Below are 27,373 nucleotides of genomic sequence, written 5' to 3'. Positions count from 1 at the left end.
AAATCGAATTTATCGTCGTACGAGTAAGGGGGGCAAACAAACGGAAATCTGATAAAGAATTAAATGTGATCGGTCGGTCGATCGGTCAGTATGGCTAATATATATATTATCCCACATGGGGATAGGTATATAGGTACCGTATGTATATTTATACTCGCGCGTGTCGTTGGATTACTGAAGGAACGTATGTGTCATGGGCACTAGACTTGCAGCGTTTGAGGGAAACTTCGCGAAAACGTTTTGGGGCGAGTGCGGAATCATGCGGTGTCATCATCATATCCCGGTCCTTATCGCAGGCCATGTTCGGTTGACCGCCAAGAAAACCGTTTTAAAAAAGGCAATTTCTCCCGATTTTTGATTGAAATTAAAAAATCTTTCAGACTGTTATAGGTATCAGTACGACATCCTGCAGCCTTCCGGGGTTGGAGGCGTAGTGCTATTTTCGTGTGTTTATTTTAAAATCTCGCTGGTCATTAGATCAAGAGCAATATAATAATTTATTTACTTGACTTATGCATCAATGCGTACCATAAATAATACACTATGGGAAATGTCGAATCGGAGGAGTAAAAAATTATTTCCCATAAACGCCGTTAAAACAATATAACACTGATATAGATAATATATATAATTTTGTATTACATTTTACGGTTATATAAAAAGGACCGTGATCGTCCGGGAAACTAATGGTAAGACATAATGATAGGTAATTCTTACGAAGAAAGTATGTTTTTCAACGTATATAGTTATTAATAATATTCTAAACATTAAACATTTTTGTATGTACAAGTGTACAACATATAATATAGGTAATATACATTGTAAGATAATAATTATATATATATATGTATATAATACAACCGTTTTACGATATTGTAGATGTACGTATTATCGCACTCTACGGGAATTCGCATAATATGAATATGCGGCGGCCGGTGGGTCACTGCTTTTTTTTTGGTGTTCGTATGGTTTTTTGTTTTATTATATGAAAAATAATATATTATGCTCACGGTATCATAGATTAACTCTGTAATCCGACGACCATAATATAACAGTACAATTTAATCTCTCTTGTTTTATCAATAATTAATATTATTATTATTCGATGTATTTACTACTACCTATCGAGTATAGGTTGTATTATCGAGTGTCACTTGGCGGTCTCATCACCCTTCCGGGACTCACTATATATTTTGTCTTTGCTACGCACGTCAATACAAATAAGGGATGTACGTGCCTACAATGAATCTACACAGTCCTTCCCCCACCACCAACAAAGAAAACCTAATCCATCGAAAACTATCGAATGGTTTTTAAAAATTATTTTTGTGTCGAAAGGTATGTGATACTTTTTTTTACCAATTTTTTTCGTGTGCATCAAAAGAAAAAAGTCTCAACGATCCAGCTCGAAACGATACCGAAGAATTTGATAAATTAAAAAAAACCTTATATTTCGAACCTTATTTTCAAAGCCGAAATCGAATCCGATCGAGGTGCATAAATTACACTACGTAGTAATAACAATAATAATAATTGGTAATATATTATGCTAATGAACCTATCTGCTTTTTTGGCTGTTAAATGTTAATACACAACAATAACATATTAAATTATATGGAATCTCGATTGTGACAATACGTTTTCCCTCTGGAGGGTGTCGATTCACCACCCCTCCTTCTCGATACTCTGAGGTTACCATTTTGCTTTGTTGTGAAAATCGTATTTTTTAAACGTCGTTTTCTTATTATTAAAGTCGCACCATACATATCATTTAATTTATATTATACATCTATCTCGCGATACTCCATCACGAAATTTGTTGTCTCTCCGACCGATATGCGCAAAAAGAAGTAAAAATCGAAATTAATAGTGCATATGTTTTAGAAGATTGATTACGAATGGGTTATGTTACTTTACTTTTAGACCTCTGCTATTACAAATCGTAGGTAGGTATATTGCAGAAGAATCTAAACTCAGATAGTGTTATTTCCTCATGTAAGTACGTATTTGATCTATTAAACGATTAACTATACTGTGGTGTTATTCTGGGAAACATTTTGAATGGCATAGACGGACGGAGTGTGATATTTTTAAACAGTAGTAACTTATTATTTTGAAAATTATCAACTTTTTCGAATTAATATTTTTGGTATATATATAACACAATATGCGTAGCTTATACTACATTGCACCTATTATTTTTATCCTCACGTTTGTCTGGGAAAATCTGAAGTAGAATATTATTTTAAAAACTATTACAGTAGTTTTTTTTTAAACTATTTAAAACTATAATAATTATTTGAAGTTTGCACTACTCGGTTTATTAAGGCTTTAATCACCTAACTACTAATTATTTCAAAAATGTTATCCTTCATTATTCGATATTTTGTATACGAGTATTCTGCTTCCGATTATGAAACTCGTAATTTGATTGTAATAAAAAATAAAATTAAAAATTAACAGTCAATATAGTAGTTTTACTGACAGACATAATATTATAATGATGAATTTGAGGTCAATAGAAATAATAATTATTGCACTGATGTAGCACACATTTCACTTTTCCCAACCACAGTCTATAGGGGACTTTTGGAGGTAAAATAGAAACTTGTGACCTCAGTACTACACTATCACCAACGGATACCCAGATGACTTATAGACGTGTGGTGTACTGGTGTGTATATTTTTTTTTTCCATTATCTGCGATTGAAAAATTGGTCGATTGGTTGTTTATTATATTGAGTTTCGAGGGTTCCATTTTTATCAAAAATCAATTTTTGTTTACTGTCTTTAAAAGGACGTTATAAAAGTCACTATATTGGTTGGTCAACGAAAAATCGGAGAGTCAACAAACTACTCTGCAACCGCAGCGTCGGATGCCGTTTGCCAAGCAAGTCCACCGTTATGGTTTCGACCACACATGACGGCGGCATTGACGACGACTGTGCGAGACAAAGAGACGGCGAAAATAAAAATATATTTTTATGAATACGAACGTATGATGGGAAGAGTGGAGAAAAAAGTCGAGAAGTACAGAAAAATACTGAAAAAAGACAAATAATAAAAAAAATAAGAAACGAAGTAAGTCTAATATATATACATATGTATATAATTTTATCGAACCGCACTAAGAAAACATTAATAAAAATCTTGCGAATGAAAAAGTCGCTTTTACGCGTTTGTGAACTATCGACGTTTCGTGTCACGAAAAGTTTTCTCCGCGGACGCGTGTCCGACAGCTCTGGAATTGTATTTTATTTTTTTTTTGTCGGGTTCGCACGATCTATATACTGCCCCCCGGCCATATATATATAGTATATACACTGCTCGTCGTCTCGGCGGAGGCGGCGGTGAATCGAGACTTCGAAAGACAAAACGAAGACTAATCGCGCACATAAAGCGCACGGAACGGCCTTTGAACCCGGCGGTGAAGTAACACACGCGTATACATTTTGTCGTCCGGAACGGCCGTGAAATCGATTGTTTGCTTTTTTGTTCATCCTGTCGCCATCGGTCCATAACGTTGATTAATAAATCGTATAGTCGTGTGAGCTTTTTCACTCGCGTACAATAACAAGGTCATCATTCGCCGCGTATAGCGAATATTCGCCCTGCGAAATTTATCGGATTTTCAACCAGTAGTGGCTGTGAGATGTGTCAAATTGTCAGCGACGTCTCTTAAGAGTCATTATATAAGGTCCCCTTGGTTTTAATGGTCCCCGTTTTGTAGGTTAGGCGCGCATTATGGACATTTCAAAAGGAAAGAATAAAGTCTCACGAGACAGTGCTGGAAAGGTTTTTCCGCCGAGCCTAAAGGATTTACCGTTGGTGAAACTGCGGCTTCCCCGACAGACGCATTTCTACGCGTTAAGCGCGTGCACCCCTCGTTCGTTAAGAAGACGCAGTCCGGTAAAGGGGTGACATGTTTTGGTCGGTACACGACGGTGGCGACGGGTCGTCAGGACTGTCGATTTTTGTTTGGTACTGTGTACATCACAGGTGTGCAAACTGATCGATCGCAGACGACGATGACTCAGCCGGCGTTTCCTCTAAATAATATTATGTTATTGATATTGAGGTTTGTTCGAGTTCATATTTTTATGTAATATACCTACCGATTTATTGAGCTCGACCATTACACGTCAACAAATAATGTAAAACCTATTGTTATTCTCTTGCATAGCAAAATAACTACTGTAAGATAATATTAAATATAACATATTAATATACGCCTAACGATTACAACAAAAGGTTCATTTGGAAAGGTATTTTCGAATCACGCACACAACGTATATGACATTATTTTTCCTCTCAAGACTGAAGTATTTTCTATCATTATAATACTATACTAATATATTATATTAAACTGTAAACGAAAATATTAATTTTAAATTTAAACTGATCATCTAATGAAAAACGATATAGACCTACACACGAACAAAATACCGCTCACTCGTCATACTTGCCAGTGTTCCGGGTACAGTGTCTGTTGTACACTTTTACCTACTCATATAATACTCGTCAGAAAATTTTTATTAAATATAAGACTCACTGACGATGTCATACAGATCGAATATTATACGTCCTGCCCATTAGCTTTTTGAAATAAATACGCGTATATACGAAGAATGTAATATAACGCGATCCGAATGAGTTTTTGGTCCTATTTTTTTCGGTGGTAATTTCGAGTGACCTCGGAATCGTAGGCGTCGCGTTTAAGAGAACTTATATATATATATATATACACTTGTATACACACACACACACACACATACCCGTTCGTGTAAAGGATATCGGGTGCTTACTGCTTTGGTTTAACGGAGTGCGAGGGCTGCTGCAATTGATGGGAAATAGTTGAAATAAGACAATATCTGAAAAGTGCGCGTTTTTAATGGATTCATTTCTTTGGATTAAAGTTTGTTCTTAACGACCGCGCTATATTGGACCCCGGGCTAAATATCGGTGCAGGAATAGGAAGGAGGTTCTTTAGAACCGCGTATAGGGTATATACCTCACCTATTGATAATAATATTTTATGTGTATGTGTGTGTGTGTATACGGTATTGAATTTCACTGTCGCCGCCATCCTACTCGCGTGACGGTAAAATAGTAATCGCTTCGTAATAATAGTTGTTCGCGCCGACGGAAACTTTTTTCCCATCATCATATTATTCGTTATGGACAATATATCGAGTGGTATATAATATATTGAAGTATTGTCATCATCCGGAACGAGACGTCATTTTCCCCACTAACTCACGCACCTCCTCCTCTGCAACCGTCTCAACCTACTCGTTAAGAATTATGTTACAATTCTAATTAATGCGCAGCATTATTTTAATAGTTTGCAAAATATAATATTATATATGACATAGTGTGAACACGGAGCGTCGTGGAAAGAAATCGATTGTCAAAGTCTGTGTTTCAAATTATACAAAAGGTAGGTAATATAAGATGTACCCGGTTTCAGGGATGATATGCATAGCATATATTGCGGGTAAACGAGAAACAGAATTTTGTATCTCGTGTTTTTCGCCCGCGTGTTTAGTCGGGTAAGAATTTTTTTTATGACTACTACGGCTTTCCGGTTTCTATGCAAAGTAATCGAAGCGTGGGTACCTATGTGCAGGATAAACGGAAAACGCGTAAAAACAGATATAAAACAAGCGGCGGAGGCGTTTTCTCGTAAAGCCTTTGACTCACTTATATCCTCGTGTTTACAGTGTTTTCGTATGACGATTTTAGGCCGAATTCGAGTACGACCAAACTTATGTGGAACACATAAAGTTGGTATAAAGTAGCTACCTATATATACACACACACACACAACGAAGACTCGGTAGTATTTTCAATTTGCAGGATATGTGAATTTATGACCGCGGGAATTCCATATTTTCTAATAGCCTCGAGGGTAGAAGAAATGACGTCCGTTTCCGAGGTCCCCAGAGGGTGGAGTGAAAGTCGCCGAACGGCAAGGATTATTATAGAGATGTGTAGCGCGGGGGTGAGTAAAATGTGACATTATTTTTATGAAGCTCTCTTATTTTCTGTCGCGCAGAATTCAATAAATAAGTACGTTTCGTTAATACGGCAGTAGTAGTCCTCGCAGCGGAGAAAAATGAAAGCCAGTTTAAAACAAAATATAATATTCATATAACCGTCGCAGTATATTCGTATACAGGTATATTATACTTATTGGTACACATACAGGATGCACCTGGAAGATATGAGATATTTAAATTTAATTTCAGTAGCGAATTTATAAAATATTTCATATACACCCTATAATATATTAATAAATATACTATTTATTATTTCCTGTTCTTATTGAGTGACTGTATAATTTGCAGATGGAGAGACAGTCATCGTTATCTGGTTGTTGAAATTAACATTCACAACAGAATTGCGCTTCACTTTATTTTACTATAATTTTCTCGTACATATAAGAAGAAGAAGAACAACAACAACACAGAATAATAAAAAACACTTGGACAACATGGAAATATAGAAACAAATAATAATTATAAACGGTGTTCGCCGAAATCATAAATGGAAATGGAAAATCGATTTCTGCGTTTCTGTGAAACTAATAATGGTTTTAGCGCCATGACGAATTTCAGTGTCTCATATTCTTTGCAGTTGTGTATTTTAATTTTTACTCATTTGAATGAGATGACACCGTCTGGAGATGATACTTTTGCGCATGTCTGACATGAGCTGCTACTGCTATAGAGTTGTATAAGTGTGCGACATCTGTTCGGATCGTATATATTATTATCCTAACGATACTATGTATGTGTTTAAGATAACGTATGGTATTGGAAAACAGATTTTAAACGTTTCGCGTCGTTTTTCATTATAATTTAATAACGATTAAAACGACACGTCATGGATACGAATCGATTGTGCGCGCGCTTTAATCGTTATCGTTTTTTCCTGTTGGTCGAAAAAAATAAAAACGTTTTTCAAATAAAACTTGGATTGCATATTATGTTACGTGTACTGGGAAATGTATTGCGTAACCGATAGTAACCTATTCATTTGGACTTTTCCAGTGACGTCTTCGGATCTTGGCGCTAAAAAAAAGCTTTCGTGAGTCAAACTGCACTGTGATAATACACGCCTATATTGTTGTTATTACCATCATCATCATCATCATCATCATCATCATCATCATTGTACTTGTACTACTGCGTATAAGTCAGTGGAAAACGTGATCCGCCGTTCGGTAATCGGGTAATTGACTTTTAGCTGTAGATGTTACGTATACGCCAGATTAAATATATCCGGATGAGGAGGGGGGGGAATGGTACCTGCCGTATAAAGTCGCGACCGTAAATCGAATTTTTTCGGTTCATTAAATTTTAACGTATATTATACCTATTATTATTATATGTCGTGTAACGTCGAGTGTATAATATAAACTATATATACTGTGCACGTGGTTTTTATATATATATACAGGGTGATTATTGATTTTATCGCAAACCGGGCCACACCTTGTCCGGGTGCGTTTTTAGCACTTTTATATTTTAACGACCACAGCAGTGTTCTCTGTGTTTATTATTTCCTAACTCAAATACGTTAACACTTAAAAGTTGCAAAACAATAATAAACGAATTCGTACACAGCGCCTGGTCTTCACCGAAAATAAAATAATCACCCTGTATACATTTATGGGGTTTTAACGGCCTAGTAATAGGTATCAATATATACTATAATAGTAGTAGTAGGTATATGATATGGTATATATTATATATATGTATAAAATGTAACGGTATTGAACTCACGCCGCGGGTGAAGGGCTGCGTCCGATTTTACGAACTACCCTCGCAGAGGGTATATTGAAGTAGTATATAGTAGAGCGTTTTAAATTTTAACATCGTCGGGTCTCGTTACTAACAATAATTACCAATGTTAAACTTCGTGATATTTCTGAACTTCTATGCCATCATCTAGTATCAGCTATAGGTATATCAGGTATTATCTGTACGTCGGGTATAGTATAAAAATCCGTCGTTTACATTTTTCATTGCACACACACCCAGATAGCTCGCTGGTGGATTAGTTGACTTGGACAGAGGTGCGGTTAAAACTGCTATATATACATACTCGTTAAAGTCGATTAATAATTAGATTATTGTGCGGTGTAATATAAAAACGATCTAAAATTTGTTTACGCATTGTGGTTTTATTTTAACGATTGCGTTTCGATTTTCTTCGTGCCTAAAACGATTGATTAGTCTGTAGAGGGGCTATACCTATCTAATACCTACGCATTGGTATTAGATTAATCAAGTTTTGTAAGACTATCTTCTCAATTAGTAATTATTGTTTCATTTATTTTTTTTTCCTGATGACAAAGTGAACTGCCGATAACGTTTATCGATCTTACATCTTAGTCGTTTAATAATTAGTACGTACATCGCACATAACAAATTCATTATCGTCGATTTGAGTAGGTATGAAACTTTTTTGATTAGTTAAATTAAAATTTTAAAGTTTTACTTTAGAGTTACGACCCTGGCGTTGGTCGTAGGCGTCTCCATGCATTATTAAATGTTTTGTAAACAAAAAATAAAAATTAGTGACATATTTTGAAGAATTTTTTTTCTCTCAAAAATCATTTTTCTAATCTACTACCCTGTCGAATACAATATCGCATACACGTTTAACACATTGCGTATTGACGGTGTAATCTAACCCCTGTGCAGTGTGCGATAGTAGAGATATTGTGTAGATATACCTATACGAAAATTCACTCACGCTAGACCGATTAACGGTTAATGATAAACTGTGAAAATAAAACTGCGCCGCTAGAGGTTTTCGGGATTTATTTTGTATCTTAAAAAGTCGCTCAAAATGCGTTCAAACTCATTACCGCGCGCCAACGACGGTTAGTATGTTTTATAATTTCATTGGACGTTTCGTAATAATAATAATAATAATAATAATAATAATAATAAAAATAATAATAATAATAACAATAATAATAAAAATATGGCGGTTGCCGTATCGCACTGTGTGTGCGCGAGGACGATGTTTAAGGTCAAAATCACGCGGGTGCGATAAAAGGAATATTTCCTCCGCTTTGTTCGACGGTAATAAAAAATGAAACACGAAAAACTATGAAAAATTGTTTGACCTCCGATCCGACAGAATATAGTGTGTTTATGAATGTATATGTGTATATGTACGTGACGTGATGTGCGTATAATATATATATAGGTATATAATATTTTATGTATATAATATATATTATATTATACGTGTATATACTATGTTTAGAGGGATGAGAGTGATTGTGTTTATTTTTTCGTTCCGAATCAAACGGATGAAGAGGAAACAATGAATTATTACTTGCGCGTATAGAAATTTTTTGTTTTTATATACCTGTGTAGTAGGTATATATATATATAATATTATGTATTATATATACATAGGTCCGAATACACCGGTATTCGGCCCCTTGTCAGAATAGTACAGAGAAATACATTTAGCAAAATCGAATAATAATAATAATAATAATAACAGTGATAACATTCTTTGCACAATCGATAAACGGCACGTCCCTCGAGGATGTCGCATTTATAATAGGTGTAACATGTATAACACTGTTATCGCACGACGAATAAAAAGGTCTACGCGAACGAAATTCCGAATCTTCGAGACCGGCGAGTAAACGACGGTCGTCCGATCTCGTCGACTCCGAACGAGTCAGCTGTGTACTTCGTGACACGGGCGTCGTCCGTCCGTTGAGCACGCGTCCACGCCGAAACGCAAGCACGTCCTCCCCCCCCGACGGCGCGTGATCTCCGGTCAAGGATTGTCTCTGTATATTGTATATTATATTATGTGCAGTAACCCTTAGGGACGAATCGTCGAGAAAAAATCGACGTCGCGCGCGCTCGAATAACGATAATTTATCCGGGCTCGGGCTCGCCTGCTGCCCCCCCACCTGCACCACGGTAATGGTCACCGAATCGTTGGACAGACGTGCGACACGTTTTCGGCCGATCGTTTATTTTACAATTTTACAGTTCAAAATTTTTTTTTTTTTCCAAAAACACCATAATATACGACGGATATAATATAGTATTATATATGTACGCGTGAAATGTTTATATATTTTATAGTGTTATATAATATATATAATATTATGCATTATATTATGTATGTAGTATAATATGTATAAGAGAAGAGAAACACCGTCCGCGTCTGTTTGGCCGGTCGTCTTCCTACTCGTCCCGGGGCTGACGAATAAAAATAAGATTTCGCGGCGTACCGTGCCTGGAGGGCGGCGAGGGCGGGGGTATGTGGATGCTTGGGGGTCGAAGGAGAGGTCAGGACGAGACGGCGGCGCCGCCATCGCATCCTCGCCATCCTCGGTTTGCTTTCCTCAGTGTCCGAACAGCACCGGATTGGACAGCATTATGACCAGGCTGAACAGGGCTAGCACGTGGACGGTCATCTGGCCGCTGACCGCACTCCGGTTGCCGTGCTGCATTGCTGCAGGGTGTTCGCCTGTTGACAGAGAACGGAAATAATAAAAAAAAATATCCCACACAGTATACTGCAATTTATTATAATATTGTTATAATTGTATATTTTTTTGTGTGGGCGTGAAGTGAAGGGGTTGGTTACTGTAAAATAAACACATCACACACGAGCCAGGTATATTACGTCGTTTTGATTCAATCAACCGATCGATTCAATATAATGTATTATTTTAATATTTATTGTTGTAGGGAAAATGTGCTCCAAGTTCTGCACCTGTCCACGGCACTGAAGTACATTATATTGAAGTATAAAATATTCTCAGGTCACGCCAACTGCGGTTATTTGAATCATGATTAACTAAATATGGAATTGTTAAGTTATTAATGGATATGATTTTAAAGTTACATCAAAAAAACTTAATTTAACCGTTCATATACTTTGAATACATTTTTTTTCTTTAATTCAAATATAGAATATGGTTAACAATGAATATACGTAATGAGTGTTCTAACTAAACGTAGTGTAGGACTCGACATTCAATACAACACTTCAATGTTGTTATTTATTATACAAATTACAGTTAATTTAACATTTAGTTACTTAACAATTGATTGAAACTGAATTCAACTCCAATATTTCTATGTGTGCATATGCGAGTGTTCAGGATCTTTGTAATATAAGTGGTTGCATTTACTGCTATAGAAGGTTCGTATAGAAGCGGACCTTTCCTAACCTAAAATGCCTTAACGTCTAGGATTGATACAATATTCTTGTAATTATGTATTCGGGGAAGATGAGCAATCGATTAGTTGTAACTGGTTACAAGTTACACTGCAATATTGTGTATTTATAGTTGCAAGATAATACACTTCGACAGTTTCCAAGCGGTTATGAATAACAGTCGGAGTAACTTTGCTACGTCTTTTAAAGTTACAAGTTAATCAATGATTTATGTTTAACTCTTCAAGAAAATTACGATGTTACTAAATGTTTTTATAGATAGTAGGTTAATACAACTAAACTTAACACAGAAATGTATAAAAACATTGGTTACAAAATATTGCAAAATGTAATTTTTACCATGTATGTATTTAAGCTTTAAATCCTTGAGCAAATTACAAATATCTATATTATGTCGGATTTTTTTTCTAAAATATAACCAATTTTTATGTAAATAATTAACTTGTTAAAATTTAAAATTTGCTCGTTGTACGCAGTATTATTTTTTTTTATTGAAAAATGATGACACAAACGATATTGAAATCATTCAATTATTATTTATTAGTATTTAGTAAGAAATTATTACATATTTAAATGTAAATTCATAATAACTATACAATATTATGACGTGTATTGTGTATTTAAAATTACTAGGCAATTGTAATAACCTGTCACTTGAAAACTACAAAAGTGATTGCAAGTTATATTATATAAGTTGCAAAATACAACTTTGATACCATACGTAACTGATTATTGCCCAGTCCTATGAGTACCTATAGTATAATATTTAATACCATACAATATATTATAAGCTCTAACGCGTTTATTGGACCGTTTTAAAGTTTACGACTAACATTTCGAAATATACGACGAAACCACGAGGATATCAGTAAACACAGTGTTCAATTATTGACTCTATAGTGAAATTAATTATAACGACATCCTTTACTTACTGCAGAGAAACGAAATAATAACCACTGAGGCACTAAACCAATAAAACAAAAACAAGAATAATAATACGCTTTGTAAAACGTCAGTTTCTGAAAAGGCCGTTATTTGTTACAATATAGTAGGCAGAAATTGGCGATGTTATTTTTATTTTATTTTTATGTACAAACTGTTTGTGTTTGTAGAAAAACGGTACTTTTTTGTTTTTATATATTTTTATACTTGTTAGTCGTGTAGTGTTTACTTTAAGTGTTTTGGGCTTTATCGAATGGTCTCCAGTGCGGCTATTTCTAGTGTAACGGAAAAAAGGAAACGTTTTTTTTTTTATTTTTTCGTAAACGACGACGGACAAAATAACAACATGTTTATTTGGAATGCTATTTTTTCCCCAAACAATTTATGTTAGACTCTTGTTTTTTCGTCTCGACAGTAACAATCTTTATCGTCGATTATTTAAAAAAAGGACACAAAACGTTTTCCCCCATTTTCTAGTCCCGAAAAAGTCAATGAAACGATAACAATTGTTCGGTTCATTAGTTACAGTGATTTTTTTTAATCCGTTTACCCATATTATGATGGTATATTTCCTCCGATGTATATTATAATATACGTATTTCAATGGCGTTTCCTGTTTCTGATTTTTGTAATACACCTACAATAAGGTTACTGCATGATTAGCATATAAACCACAAACCTATATCACTGTTAAATGTGTAGTTAATTTACTTGTATATTAACATTAATATAATAAACGAGAAAGCGTAAATATAATATAATATATTTTTTTAAGCATATTTGAGTAATAACAGAAACAACGCTTTTTCGATATTCGTGGAAACAAAGTTTTTGTTTACTGTTTAGATTTTCAAAAAGGACGAATTTAATTAGAAAGAAAATAAAAGACTGTAATTAAATTGAGTATTTAAAGACCATTTTATTTATATAAATACACAGTAATATATTCAATGATAAATCCCGAAAGTTCATTAAAATTACTTTTTCAAGTTTATTCAACGATTTTTAAAAAATATTTTTGTCATCGTTTGAAGCATCTTTATTTTAACCAAATTCTAATATTTGAATATTTTTTATACATTTATTTTTATTTTAGATGACATTGCAGCACTAACATTGAACTTGAAAATATGAAGCTTTATTATCCATTTTATTCCATAATTCTGGATCAAAAAAATATTCATAAAATGTTGAAATTTAAAATGTTCTTAAATGTCTCAGTGCACGGTGATTTGATAAGAAGAGTGATGTGGTCAGTATAGATAATCCTCAAGTGCGTGGCTTAATACTCTGTTTGATACTCGAGTTACGTTATTATATTTACTTAATTTCCTAAATAATTCTATGTTCACTTCAGACTTTCGAATTTCATCAAAAATATTTTAAAATATAATGTTGGTTTATTCAATCAGAACGTCGAATTAAACCGATTGTGAGTATTACATTGTTCAATTCTTATCATCTAAATACTGTGATTTTTTTTTTAAAATTCCAATGCGATTAAGTTGATTAGATGTGTATACCCGCCTACTTTTCCACTGGGGACTTTTCACCGAGAAAATTAAATATCGACCGTCGTCAAGGCTCGTTTGAAAACGAAGTCGTAATTTATTTCTCATAGCCACCGGTAATGTGAAATGTCTAATGACTTGAGTGCCTGCGTGTTTTTTTTCTCAATACATTTATATATACCTAGGTATTATGTAATTTACTCTTATACGTGCATTTATGGATGACGAACTCGACGCGGGTTGGGGAAAAAAATTTGCCCACATTAAAATCCGTACAATAATAAATTGGGGTAGTGGGAGAGGAGGTCGCGTCCCATTTCCGCATAACGCTTTAAAATTCGTTGATTATCGTGTCACTCCGTGTATTAATACAGGTACATTTATACACTAACGACGAAATTAATTTAATACTCTATTATATAACGGTATAGGTAGTGTAATAATATAGCTCGTCGACGATCGCCTCGTAATTCCCAAGAGTACTTATATAAAATAATGTATTCACGAATACTGTAATACAGGGTGTGGGCGCGTGGCAGAGCCAACTAACGAGTTTTGAGGGCCGTAAATAACTAACAGTACAACTTGGAGAAAAACAGTTTTATTAAAATTAGTAGGAAATCCCGCCAGTTGACTCTACCGCGTCCTGTAGTATAATACTATCTATAGCGAACTATTTTTAGTGTACCGAAATAATATTTTTCTTTATTTGTAGGATTACAATAATATTACATGGCCACGTCCTCTCGAGGCTCACACGCACCTACGATCTAGTATCGAATACTGAACCCTCACAACGGCGCAATAACGATATAAATACGTTGCAAAAATGCACACTGTTCAGTCGTTGTGTGGGAAATCCATGATCCTATTATGTATCTTTGATAGTTCAGGTTATGAGGAAAGCTTCGATACCTTTTTGGACGGAATTATTGGAAAAGCCGTTTAAAGTATTGCACAACGCATAAAAATACAATAAGTACGACGATATTGTACCTGTGTATATAGACTGGTAGGTACACATTATACTATATTGCCACTACGTTATATTATACCTATACATTTAGACGCATACGCGTTGTGTGTGCCAGACGGATTGCCGCGCAATTTCCTCCTCCAAATAGCCGTACATTTCGGAATCAGCTCGTTTTACACGCACCCCATCATATATATATATATGTATTCGTATGAGTTGACGACAAAAGCGAAAGTGACCATCGATCGTTTTTACGGTCGAACGATATGCGACGGCCACGACGACACGGCGTCCCGAGAAATGTGAAAATAAGAGGAAACCTCGGTGCGGGTGAGGTACGCCTCTATACAGCCCACTTAACCCTATATATATATATATTATACACGAGTCTCGTGGATTTTCGAGTTTGTTTAATGCGCCACATTTAAAGGGTTTTCGGCCGGTGACAGAACGCACCGGGGACTGGTAAATTTGACGTAGAAAAACTGGCGAACATTAATATCGCACCGCAATACAGCGTACTATATTGTTGTGCGTACATATATAAATATATACAATATGTACTCCAGTGCGGTCGCCGGCAGGTGTATCAGCCGATTCCTATCGGGCGTTTCTGGCATCCCTGCAGCACCCGGAGAAAACGACCTTCAGCTTGGGGTACTGCATATAGGGTGTCCTGCACCTCACCCTCTGCTAACAATAAACCATTTCCAGACCGCGAACTTAAAAACACGACGTACGCGAAGGCGAGGGGTGCAATTTTGATGAAAAACTGGAGGCGATAAGCACACCCATCTCACTCCCGCCCGAAAATTCCATAAGATTCCTTCAATTTAGTACTCACGGTCTTTATATCATTTTCATGTGCTTAAATCTACCACCAATTGGCAATATTACTCACGCAAATAGCCTATCAAAAGAATGATGCATAGTGCTAACGAGGAGACATATCCCTTAACTGCAACTAACCATTCCATATCTCGGTTAATATTTGTATGAATGTAAACTGCTATCTGTCTTTGTGAATAATCCATATCCATCTAAATGTCCACCTTCTACCCCCATTCCAGCACGTATTGTAATAATAATATAAATAAATATATCAACTATACAGGTAGGTATTAAATATGGCTGTTTTAGAATTATTGCCCAGTAACCGAGTTTTTATTGTTTTTATTTTGAGCTTAGGTAAGCCATAAAACGCCACTCGAATCGTGGCTCTCTGATTATAATATGATTACGATTCCGAAAAATGTCTGCAAAAATGTAACTCAGTATAAATGTGATCACGGAGACGATGAGGACAAACACACACGTCGAACATAACTAGTCCGCGATATTTATTATCCGTGATAAAAATGAATATGACATTATTCTCGTCGGAAACGGTCGAACGTATTCACGACGGGTTTTCAAGACTTTTTACTACGACAACGGTTTCTCACAAACTTTTTTTGCCCCCTATTCGTGTGATGCATTATGCAGACTGAAAGTCACGACGAGATACAAATATGGTGCATATAATATACTTGTATACCGAGTATTTCTTTTTAGACGCATCAGCGAGAGTGTGGATTTTTCTCTCGGTTCGCCTGTGAACGTGTTTTTCGGTTGGTTGAAGTGTATTGTTAGCACTCCAAAACTTTTACGTCAAAATCGCCTCCCCCCTCGCTCCCACTACACTCTTGGTGGATGGAAATCGCGGCTCGTAAATATATAATAATAAACCTGAGGAGTTGTCGACCGAACACTCTTTTTTTTAGGCAAATTCTAATTTCTATTTGCACCGTGGTGTGAGAAATGAGAGGGGGGACTACGGTTCCATTGTACAAATCTGATTTAATAACGCTCCCTTAAATATCGGCTTGCGTCGTCTTCTATAACGATTCGGTCCATGTCCAATTTGCTGACTTCCAGTTACCCGAGTTTTTTTATAATATTTAAGATTCTTCTATAATTTTTAATACCATATTGCTCATACATATTTAATAAGAAAAATGATGTATAATAATGTTGAAAAATTTGTTTTTAAGTAAGATAGTAGGTGTCATTTTGTCATTATTAAAAAAATAAAAATATCGGTTTGGAGCAATATAGAAATATCAAAAAAAATACACGCACAACTTTTTTTTAAGCGTTTTAAACCTAAGATAAAATTTGTTAGAAATCCGAAGATTATCAAATTGTCTTGTAATTTAACATTTGTGTTGGGTGGTTATGATTTTTAGACACCTAACGTGACATTCGTATTTTTCTCAATTTGCTCGACCATTACAGTTTTTCTTCTTGTAAGAATTCAATTCACTTTAAGTTTGATTCATAAATAATTGTGTGTATTTATTCTCACGTGACATAAAGTTTACAATATTTTCTTTTATTATTCTCATACGCTCTTCGAGCTACAGATATTTTTGTTTGAATAATGTTTTTACAATATCTTTCTTTAATTATTGACAAGTGCTCTTTGAGCTACAGACATTTATCGAATCTATATGACTCACGGTATTGCCGGTATTGGATTACTGAGTAGATTGAAAGACTATACTGAACTCCTGGGTGGTAATGTCGGGCGGCAGCCTTGGCTCTTCCTCGTACAATTTGACTCGATCCGGGTTCTTCTTCAATGACTCGACGGTAAAATCGGCGTTTTCAACGGGCGGCGTGGATGACTGCAGCGCGGACTTCGTGTGGCGGCGGTCGACGGACGGCGTGAGTGACGGCAGAGCGGACTTCGTGAGGCGGCGGTCGACGGACGGCGGCAACGGGGACCGCCAACTTCGATGAGTGTGGTACCTAGCTTGTCAATACGCCAAGACGTATTACTAGGCACCACAACTCTACTCCGGCGGACGACAGCGGACCACTCCTATTACCCAGGTGTGCACAGCTTGTCAATACGCCTAAACGTATTACTATGCACACTGGATAAGAGGAGGGTATAACGGACGGAATAACACTTTACAAATGACGATTCGTAAGAGCGGTATTGTACGAGAAAAAACTTCTTGCCTTCTGGGTTAATACTGGCTCGTATATCTGCGTGTTGCTGTAAGGGTGACCGATGTAGGATGAGGTTTCATGTCCGTGTATAAAACTGATATTTGTTTACTTATATCATCTCTAGATTCCGGGCGGCTGCCTGCGTTCGAAAGCTGACTAAGTATTAACGTGACTGACTGAATAAAGATGATACATTAAGTTGGACTTTTGTTATAAACTTGCACTTTGTGCGGTGACCGTAGAGTGCGAGCTCCAGCACGCACTCTATGGAAACGGTTGTTACTGTCGGTGGGGCCGATACAGGTACATGGCCTTATTGCGCATGTTTGTTCCTCTAGAGCGCGCGACCGATAACAAAATGGTATTTTGTCTCGTTACATTCTTTTCTAGAGACTAAGCCTTGTCATAGCGAAAAATAGACTTCCATTCTTCTCTCTTGAATGCTAGAGTCTTCATATGTAAATACCCTTTTCATCCAGCCATTCCAATCATCTCTCATATGAATGTCTTCTTCGGTCTTCCTCGTCCTTTGTGTACATTGATTTAACCTATTAGTCAACGAAATGGTCGGGTGTCGACGAACTGCGGAAGATACGAAATAAAAACACACTGTGTGTTATATGCCCACTCGTAATAAAACTTGTGTTTTTGATATCATCAATGTTTTTAGCCTATTGTACGCATGCGTCATGTGCACTATTCGTTTAATAGCTGTTACCGAAATTCGTTTTGCACACAGTTCAGCCACAACTTTCTAGAACTTTTTATCTCAGTGCTCCATCTTGTTATGCACACCTTATTTGTGAAATATAATAAATAATATCGTCTTACCCACAAGAAAAGGCATACACCATTGGCCGAATGAGGATCGTCATTCGTTCACAGTATAGTTTGTATACACAAAAAGCGATACAGAATTATAACATTATTATGCATATTATTGTAGAATTCTGTAAAATAATGCAGGGAGGGAGGGAGGTGCTCTGCTCTACGCAGGCACGTTTATTATTCTAGGTTAGCTTCATTATTTCCATAGTCGATTTAAGATGGAATTGTATTTATTCATATTATGTTTATTGTTGGTATTTTTTTTAACGTTGATATGTTTTTGGGTTGGATGGTACCTATTTTTCTAACCAATTTCGCTAACGGAAAACAAAAAAATGTGACTAAATTAAATTCCTAATAAGATGTAGTAGCATGCTACTGCATTATATCCAAAAACATATTATATCTATGATGCCTCAATTTTCCTTGCAGAGGATAATTAATATCTAGTAGCATACTACTCTGAAACTCCCACTGCACATTACATTTTTTCACACATTACGTTTACGTCTCGGAAGCAGGGGGAAGTTCGGTGTAAATCCGGATGACGACGGGAGGGCAGATTTAAAAAGCTGGGTAGATTATTTTTTTATTATTTCATAAATAGGTCACTACCGATGGTGCTCCCGAGTATTTAATTTTTGAGTGGGCGTGAGTTAAAACTGTCGCCACGTCACAGTCGAAAGCCGTGAATCATTGCTTATACGAATATATAATAATAATAATAATGATAATAATATGGACGAGTTAAAAACAGTATCAAATCAAATACTCCATTATGTCCGTTTATGAACAAATTTTAAACTCGGTAGTGACGTGTATTGAACAGGACAACATTATCAAATATTATAATTTTGGTACAATGCCAGTTTAATCATCTAATATGCAATATATAATAATAATAAAATGTAACCTATCTGCACGTGTTATTAAAACGTATATGCGATTTTCAATACATTACTTTTCACATTATGATTTACATTGCAGTAAGACATTGAAGTACCTATACATCGACAACTGCAAATGTGTTTACCGAAAAAATATATACACACACATAATATATACACCACCATTAAACCAAATACGACTGCCTCGGGTTTGCTTTCCCGGCAACCGAAACGAAATGCAAAAATAAATACAAATTTTTTTCCTCCCGTAAAAGCACGTAGTTTCGTTTTTATTTACACGTTTTGTTTATTTTTCCAGATAATATCAAATCCACGGCTGAGCGTATCACGGGACGATTCTGACTTGATTCTTTGCCAATAATAGATTATGCAAATACAATGATAATGAGGTCTTGGAAGACCAAAATGGCGAAGAAAATACTAAACCGGTATTATTTTTAAGCGTATAAATGTATTATCGATACACTTTTCTTTATTTTAATAACACCTACAATAGCACAGCTGCAACACATCAACACTGGTGAAAAGCAGACATATTTTTTAAACATTCTATTAGTAGAAAATATAATTTAGTTCGTTTCATATACTGGGTAATTCACCATAAGCATGCACACACTCAATTTTTATTTAATATAATTAATTAAAGTTATGATTTTTCGAACTTTTAAATAATATACTTTAAGACCATATTTTAAAATTCTCGAGATTTATTATACTACTTAATAGAAGTATCCTGTGGCGATACAACTTCTGTTTTTAAAATAAAATGTTCACTTATTTTACTGTAAATTATTAAGTGGATAATTTTGATGAACATTTTGATGTACATAATTCAAAATTCCAACGAGTAATATTTCAGTTATTAAAATGTTAATACTACTGTTAGTCATTAAAAATGGTTTTACAAAAATATAAAATATATGTATTATCGGATCTAGCATTTATCATAATTGGAACATTCTTATAAACTATAAATATCAATAGGTAGATTAATATATCAATAAAAAATGAAAATGACTAAAATTGTCAAACTGCTATAGGCACCATATCTTCCAAACCCATTATTATGGATCTATTATCATTAGTAGGGCTGTGAATTTAATGCACTAAAAAACCTTTAAAAATGTATTAAAAATGTCAAAAATATGCAATAAAATATGCACTTAAAATGCAAAATATGCACTCAAAATGCAAAAAAAAGGAATATAAAATGCCAAAAATTATATTTATATTAATATTGGATACTTTATATTAAACATTAGTACAATAAAGTGTTTAAAAAGTATTTAAAAAAAAAAAAAAATAATAATAAAAATGTTGATTGAATTTGATTTGACGATATGCCACAATAACTTATCTAAGTTATCTAGTTGTCTAGCAATTGCCTTATTTTGTCGAATCGTTATCTTTACCTAATCCGTATATAGCGTGTGACTTGTATAAAATATTATTTAATAAAATATACATTTGGCATAATATATAGGTACAGCCCGCGTAAAATAAAATAAAAATGTTTTCAAACAAGTCAATTGACGGAATTTGACTAAAAATATTAGAAAATGAACTAAAAAAGCAAAATATGACCTAAAAATGCGAAAAAAATGACCTAAAAAATTAAAAACGTCAAAAAATGCAAAAATATGCAAAATAAAAGTTTCATAGATGGATTCGTTATTACGTAATTCAAATTATGTACTCACAAAGCTATGTCTTACATTCACCAAAAAAAAAATGCACTTTCCTATGAATTCACAGCCCTAATCATTAGCATACAAAGTTAAATTACTCTTTCGAAATTTGATTATGATACCTTAAAATGTTCAGAAAAATTATCCGCTAAATTTATGGTAGAAAAGGGGACTGTAATTTAAAAAACAGAAGTTAAGTATAAGTAGAACAATTAATATATTAATATCAAGAACTTGACAAGATGGTTTTTAATTAAGTATTTAAAATCTTAAAAATCAAAATTTGAATAAATGCATTATTAAATGAAAAATAGGGGCGAACATGCATAGTGAATCACTCTGTATATGATAAATAGTTATGTTGGCACCAATGACAATTTGACCAATTCAGGAATTTCACGACTTGAGTGAACCCTTTCACCGGGCTACGTTCCTGGTGTTCAATATGCAGATAACAAAATGTTGGCAACACTATTTTCCACGAACGAGTTGTGAATGTCCCTTATTTAGCGGTTACACAATCGCGATTACTATTCACTACAACTGCGATAGTCTTAAGTCTGGTTAGAATTTATTTTTCGACCATGGTAAGTAGCAAATTATGTGTATACCTAAGTAGTATCGGATAACCACGATATTTTCAGTTTTCAGCCATTATTCGGAAAACTGACGTTTCATTTGCGTCCGTTTGTTGCCGTTTAACGGTGTGCAGCTCCACAAAATTCCGCCGAAACGAGTATTGTGCAAATATACTATTATGAATGTAATATGACGTGATCTTCATCACTACCGACCGACATACCTAACGACCATTTCGTTCGTTTTTGAAAGGATTATGCTTGCCGCAAGTGTCGGTTCGAGGTAAGACGTACACTAGTATTATTATTAGATATATTACCGTTTAAAAGGAATAGACGTGGGCGATTTCGATTACATCTGCAATTATTAATGCGTAGTGTATAATAAAGGTCTATCAAATTTAAGTAAAATAGGCAAATAGCGCAATACAACTGACTTTACTGCAGACACTTTTGCACGAGTTCTAACTGAAAAGTAACCGTCAAAAACTCACCACTTGATCTTTTTTTGAGTGTCCTGTAATATAAATACCTAATCTTTACGTATTAATGTATAACGTATATTTTATATTACGTAAGTCTCATCCTCTCAGTCTCTCATCCTCTCTCGGTCTCAGAAAATTGACACTGTAATTTTTATCAACATCTGCGTGATTGATTAACGAATTATCACTAGTATTTATATTACTTCTATTGTATTATTTCTATTGTTTGATAGGTCGTAAAAATGTTTAAATATCGAGCTTTTCATTGTTACAATTATTATCTAATGTGTCCAAAAAACTGGTTATGGTATGTATAAGTTTTAGTATCGTGGAAAGCAGACGTAACGAGAGACAGAAATAAGTTCTGGAAAATGTTTCAGGCGAGACAGTAAAAAAACTACCTCCCTAAAAACGTGACGACTGGATTAAAATGTCCAAACCAACTAATTTAATATATACGTTATCTTCGCTTTGGTCCGCAGAACCTAAATCGTGTTTGATTCAAGTCAATAGAAAACGTAGAATTTATTACCTACGAAAGACGTTCTAGTCTTTTTAATTTATTTTTTTAAATATTCATATATACTTATTAGTTATTTTGAATAATTTAAAATGTAAATTGAAAAAAAATTGTGTAATCATTGGATGGCATGCACCTACCGAGTCTATGCGAGCCAGATGCACAGAATTTTGCAGAATGCGATGATGATATTTTAGATTAAAATATGAAATAAGTATCAAAATTAATTTACATTTCGTTCACTATACGTACCTATCTTCATACATTTTTTATCTTCTTAACTTGATATATTATAATATATGATTTTCACTTCTACTACAGTTACTTGGTTTTCGATGTTTTCACCATAATGGCTTAGCGTTGATGCGCTAAAAGTAAATTCTGTATAATATAAGAGAAAAACGGATATACCGAAAAACTTTTCGTAAAAGCATAAGCATAATCGTCGAGTATTATACACTATAGACAGTGATGTGTATTTATTTATTTTGAAAATTTTCGAGCGATCGACTTTTTATTTTTCAACAACCTACTTTGCTTAAAACTACATTTTTGTGAGTTTTCTCTCCGTCACCGCAGTTTTGAGAATTGCCAAGATAATCGGATTATATGACACCTCAGAGAACACTATACATGCACTCCTGTGTATTATATATAACCGTATATAACACATGACTCTGGATTTATAAAGCTCTTAAAACAACATTAAAACGAATCGGAGTTGTACACAAGTGCTGTAAATTAATGTGAAAGTTTTTATCTTTGATCAATGAACGATTATTCACTACGTTATTGTACATAAACGAATGTATTATTACATTTTAATAATGATATTATACCTATTTTAATATTATAATCAAATAGTACCCAACAAATTTTGTTTAGGACAAGTTTAATATAAAATACCAATTTATTTAATGATATGTTATAATACTATATTGTTTAAAGAAATATCAATGAATTAATTAAAAAATTAAAAATATGTTATTGCTGAGGTTGGTTAGGTTAGGTTTAGGTACTTATTGGTTTTATTTCAATATATTTCAGAAAAATGAACTATTAGGTACATTGTTCAATTATTCAAGTACATGTTAAAAAATGTAGTAAGTTAGGGTTGTATGTATTATATTATGACTAATATATATTTATTAAAATTATTCTATTTTAAACTATTGTTATATTGTATATTTTGTACAAACGTATTAAAATAAATAAATTGTTCATATATTCTTTTAAATGATATAATTTTTTTAAGCGAAATAAAATTAAATATAGCGACTAAAGCCATCTCATTTATTATTTTGACGTTTAAAGTTTTTTAAATTGGATTTTTATTCAGTTATTTATTTATTTTTTACGAGAACTGTTTAAATTTGTATATATATTAAAAATAAAGATATTAAATTACTTTTCAACAAATTTTACTCAAATATTGTTTTACAAGAAGTTAGAAAATGCCACTTCAAATAAACAGAATTGGGTTCATAAATGTAGTTTTAATTAATATAATGTTACAAATCACAAACGATTTTTCTGAACTAAACTCAATGGTGGGCCCAGTAGGGAAAGGTTGTAGATATCCCTATTCTATAAACGGGTATTTGTTTGCTTCTCTTGTGGTTTATCTCCCCCCCCCCCCAATTGAAATAGTGACATGACATATTTATATTTTTTGATCAAAAGTGTTTTATATTTTTAAGATAGGATATATTTTTATGAGATTTTAATTGGAACAATAGTTAGTTTTAAAAAGAATTGTATTTTTTTGTATGATATTATTTTTATAAAGGTAAAACTTGTTGTATGAAATATTTGTAATCGCTTAATCCGGTCCAAATGTTATTACAGCGTACACAAAGTTATTTTTTAAATCTATCAGTCTTTGAGAACATTTTCAAAAATAACCAACAAGTTGTAAGAAATTTTGAAATTTTCAGAAGCCGTGTTTTTGGAACAACAACTAAAATTAATCTAAATATTATATCTAAAAGCCCCAAGAATAATGTTGGATTATAATAACTGAAATCGCGATTCTGTGTTCAAATATCCAATTTCGTCAAATGTCTATAAGGAAAAATGTGTTTTATATTATTATATTTTTGGTTTTTAGTTAGAGGTACTGATAAGGAACTTTTCAAAGCTATACAATTACAATTGTTATCAATTTTGACGTATTTTGTCAAAATATGAATTTTAAACGCTTGTGAAAAAATAGTGCAAATGTTGAAAAGATATTGAAGTTGAAAATTGAAGAATTATTTTTTCTGTTTTAAGTGTCTTTAGTCGCGCAAAATAAAAAAACGCATCATTGTAAAATCAATAGAGATTCGCTGCTCTCTGAAATGAATGTAGTAATTCCACAAAAAATAATTATTATGTTGTTTTGTAAAAAAGTTTTTAGAATATGCCATTTTATTATTTAATATACGGATGAGTTGAATGTAACAGAAAACTAACAGTCCTTTTAGTGTGACTTTATGTTGCAGAATGACCAAACACGACAGACGTGCATGTATATTATATTGGTTATTAACGTATGAGCTTGATTTTCGGCATCTCTTCATTGGTTCACATATACGACACACTCGGTGTTTAATACCTACTTATTTATTTGGAGTTTAAATATTTACATATTACCCTGCTTGTTATCTACAATCCGTGTTTGGTTGACAACTCCGCCAAGCAAAAACTAGAATGTGTACTCGCTGTAGGTGGTACGGTGTATATATATAATTTAAACACTAGTGAAGTTCGACTTTCGTCGTACATCATTATGAGTACTTATATTATGCCGTATGTTTATTTTTGAAGTTCGATCTTCTCTCGGTGGAGCTATAATAAATTACCAAAACAACCATAAGGGGTTTATTTAAATCCTTAATGAATGTCGCAATGACTCGAATATAATTACAAATGTACATATGCGTAGTCGCTGTGGCTTCGGGGCCTGGGCGAACACTATTTATAATACGTTTATACTTATCTATATAATATGTGAATATATTAAGGATAAAAAATATAATAATATAATACACAAGCATAAGCTGGCCTAAGGTTTAATCGAATCAGAATTTTCAGTCAGCCAACCAAATTTTTGAACACATTTTTTCCGAACATTATTTTTACTCCCTGTACGTTTTAATTTATTATGCCCGTTTGATGTTTATTATTATTATTATGTTTGTTAACTTTCCGCATAATTTATTTCGTTATTAGTAGGCTTGTACTCATTTGTGATAATATTGTGTGTAAGCATGTATATGCACGTGCTTTTATAGAACGAGCTTTAGCACTCTTTAGATAAATATGGTATGTACTAAAATTGAAAACAAAATCGGTGTTCAAGTCTTCGAGAATTTTACCTTGTGTGGATGATGTATGATATAGTCACGCGTATGATATTGTAGAAGATTGACATTTAAAGTAAAAGTAGTATATAACTATGTTGAAAATATACCATTTGTGCTAATCGTGTGCATATTTCGTTGTGATGTGTTAATAATACGACTTTAAAGTCTGCTGAAAGACTTTCGAAATAGCAATTATTTTAAGCACAATTTAAAAGCACTTAAATAAACTCTTTTCAAAAAATTTATTTTTAAAATAATTAATAGTTTTAAACTTTCAACACAGTATTTTAATCCTTTTATAGACTCTTGAGTTGTTACGCACTTTAAATTTGTATTAGTGGTAAATAATAAACCTCACGTTGTTTTGTTTTATAATTTTGGTCTTGAACTGCATCAGTTTGGAAACCGAGAAAATGCACAATCGAGATGTCACTTTTAAATATATTCAGACACACAAATATACAATTATTATTAATAATATCATTTATTAGTTATTACTCGAAAAAACGTTGATGTATCTCTTTTCATAAATTAACCCAAATAAATTGCCCCCAAAGAATGTACATATGTATATTTTTGTACCTCAAATAGTCAAATGTATGGATGTTTGATTTTCAATGAACTATTTTTATTGTTTAATTCGGTGAGGCCAGCAAAAATGTATTGTTTTGAAAAGTGTCGATTAAAAATTAGAAACGTCAGATTTTTTTGGTTTCATAAATAGTTATCTTTAAATAGTTCTCTATACGGAGAACTTTAAAAATAACGGTTTTCAATAAAGATTAAATAAAGCAGTTTTATTGTATTTTTTCATACGAACACACTTTTGACGATAGGTGGTTTAATTCAATTTAATTTTTATCGATTATATAAATTAAAAAAGTCATTGGTGGTATCTTAATAGTTTTTATATTAATATTGCATTTTTTGAGTGAGTTATAGCGGAATAGTCTGACTATATACCTAATGGCTAATAGTAATTGTCAAGGAACAGATCAAAGTATCTCTATTTAAACCATATATTTTATATTTTATATAATAATATGACGTATTATTCTCATTGAAAATTTTATTTAGTGACAATAGTTACATAATTTACTACAATAATTAGATCATTATAATTGTATAATATTATACATATTATACATCTTGCCTCCTACCTCGGCATGCGTTTACTCCAGTTTCATGAACAATATTCGTAGTACCTACTGCTGATAGTACTTAAATGATTGTACATTATTTTGGTTAGTACTTTTTTCCTCTGCTAACTCACTGAACGTCGAACAAAACTGATATAACCTTGTCGATGCTCATAAATTATACATGTATCAACGTATGGGGTTTAA

The 27,373-nt window shown here is 33.5% G+C and overlaps 1 protein-coding gene across 1 annotated transcript in view; it reads right to left on the bottom strand.

Moving 5' to 3' along the window:
- Positions 1 to 10,113: 10,113 nt before the first annotated feature.
- LOC111035582 (inactive tyrosine-protein kinase 7-like) overlaps positions 10,114 to 27,373 on the bottom strand; it is a 78,749-nt gene continuing 61,489 nt past the window's right edge. The window contains exon 5 of the mRNA XM_022317256.1: positions 10,114 to 10,524. Coding sequence (XP_022172948.1) covers positions 10,400 to 10,524 — 125 coding nt within the window. The 3' untranslated portion in view covers positions 10,114 to 10,399. The remainder of the gene's footprint in view (positions 10,525 to 27,373) is intronic.

Source organism: Myzus persicae, unplaced genomic scaffold (genome assembly GCF_001856785.1).
Source record: "Myzus persicae strain clone G006 unplaced genomic scaffold, MPER_G0061.0, whole genome shotgun sequence".
In the NCBI taxonomy this organism is placed as follows: domain Eukaryota; kingdom Metazoa; phylum Arthropoda; class Insecta; order Hemiptera; family Aphididae; genus Myzus; species Myzus persicae.
This window is presented reverse-complemented; position numbering and strand designations above follow the sequence as displayed.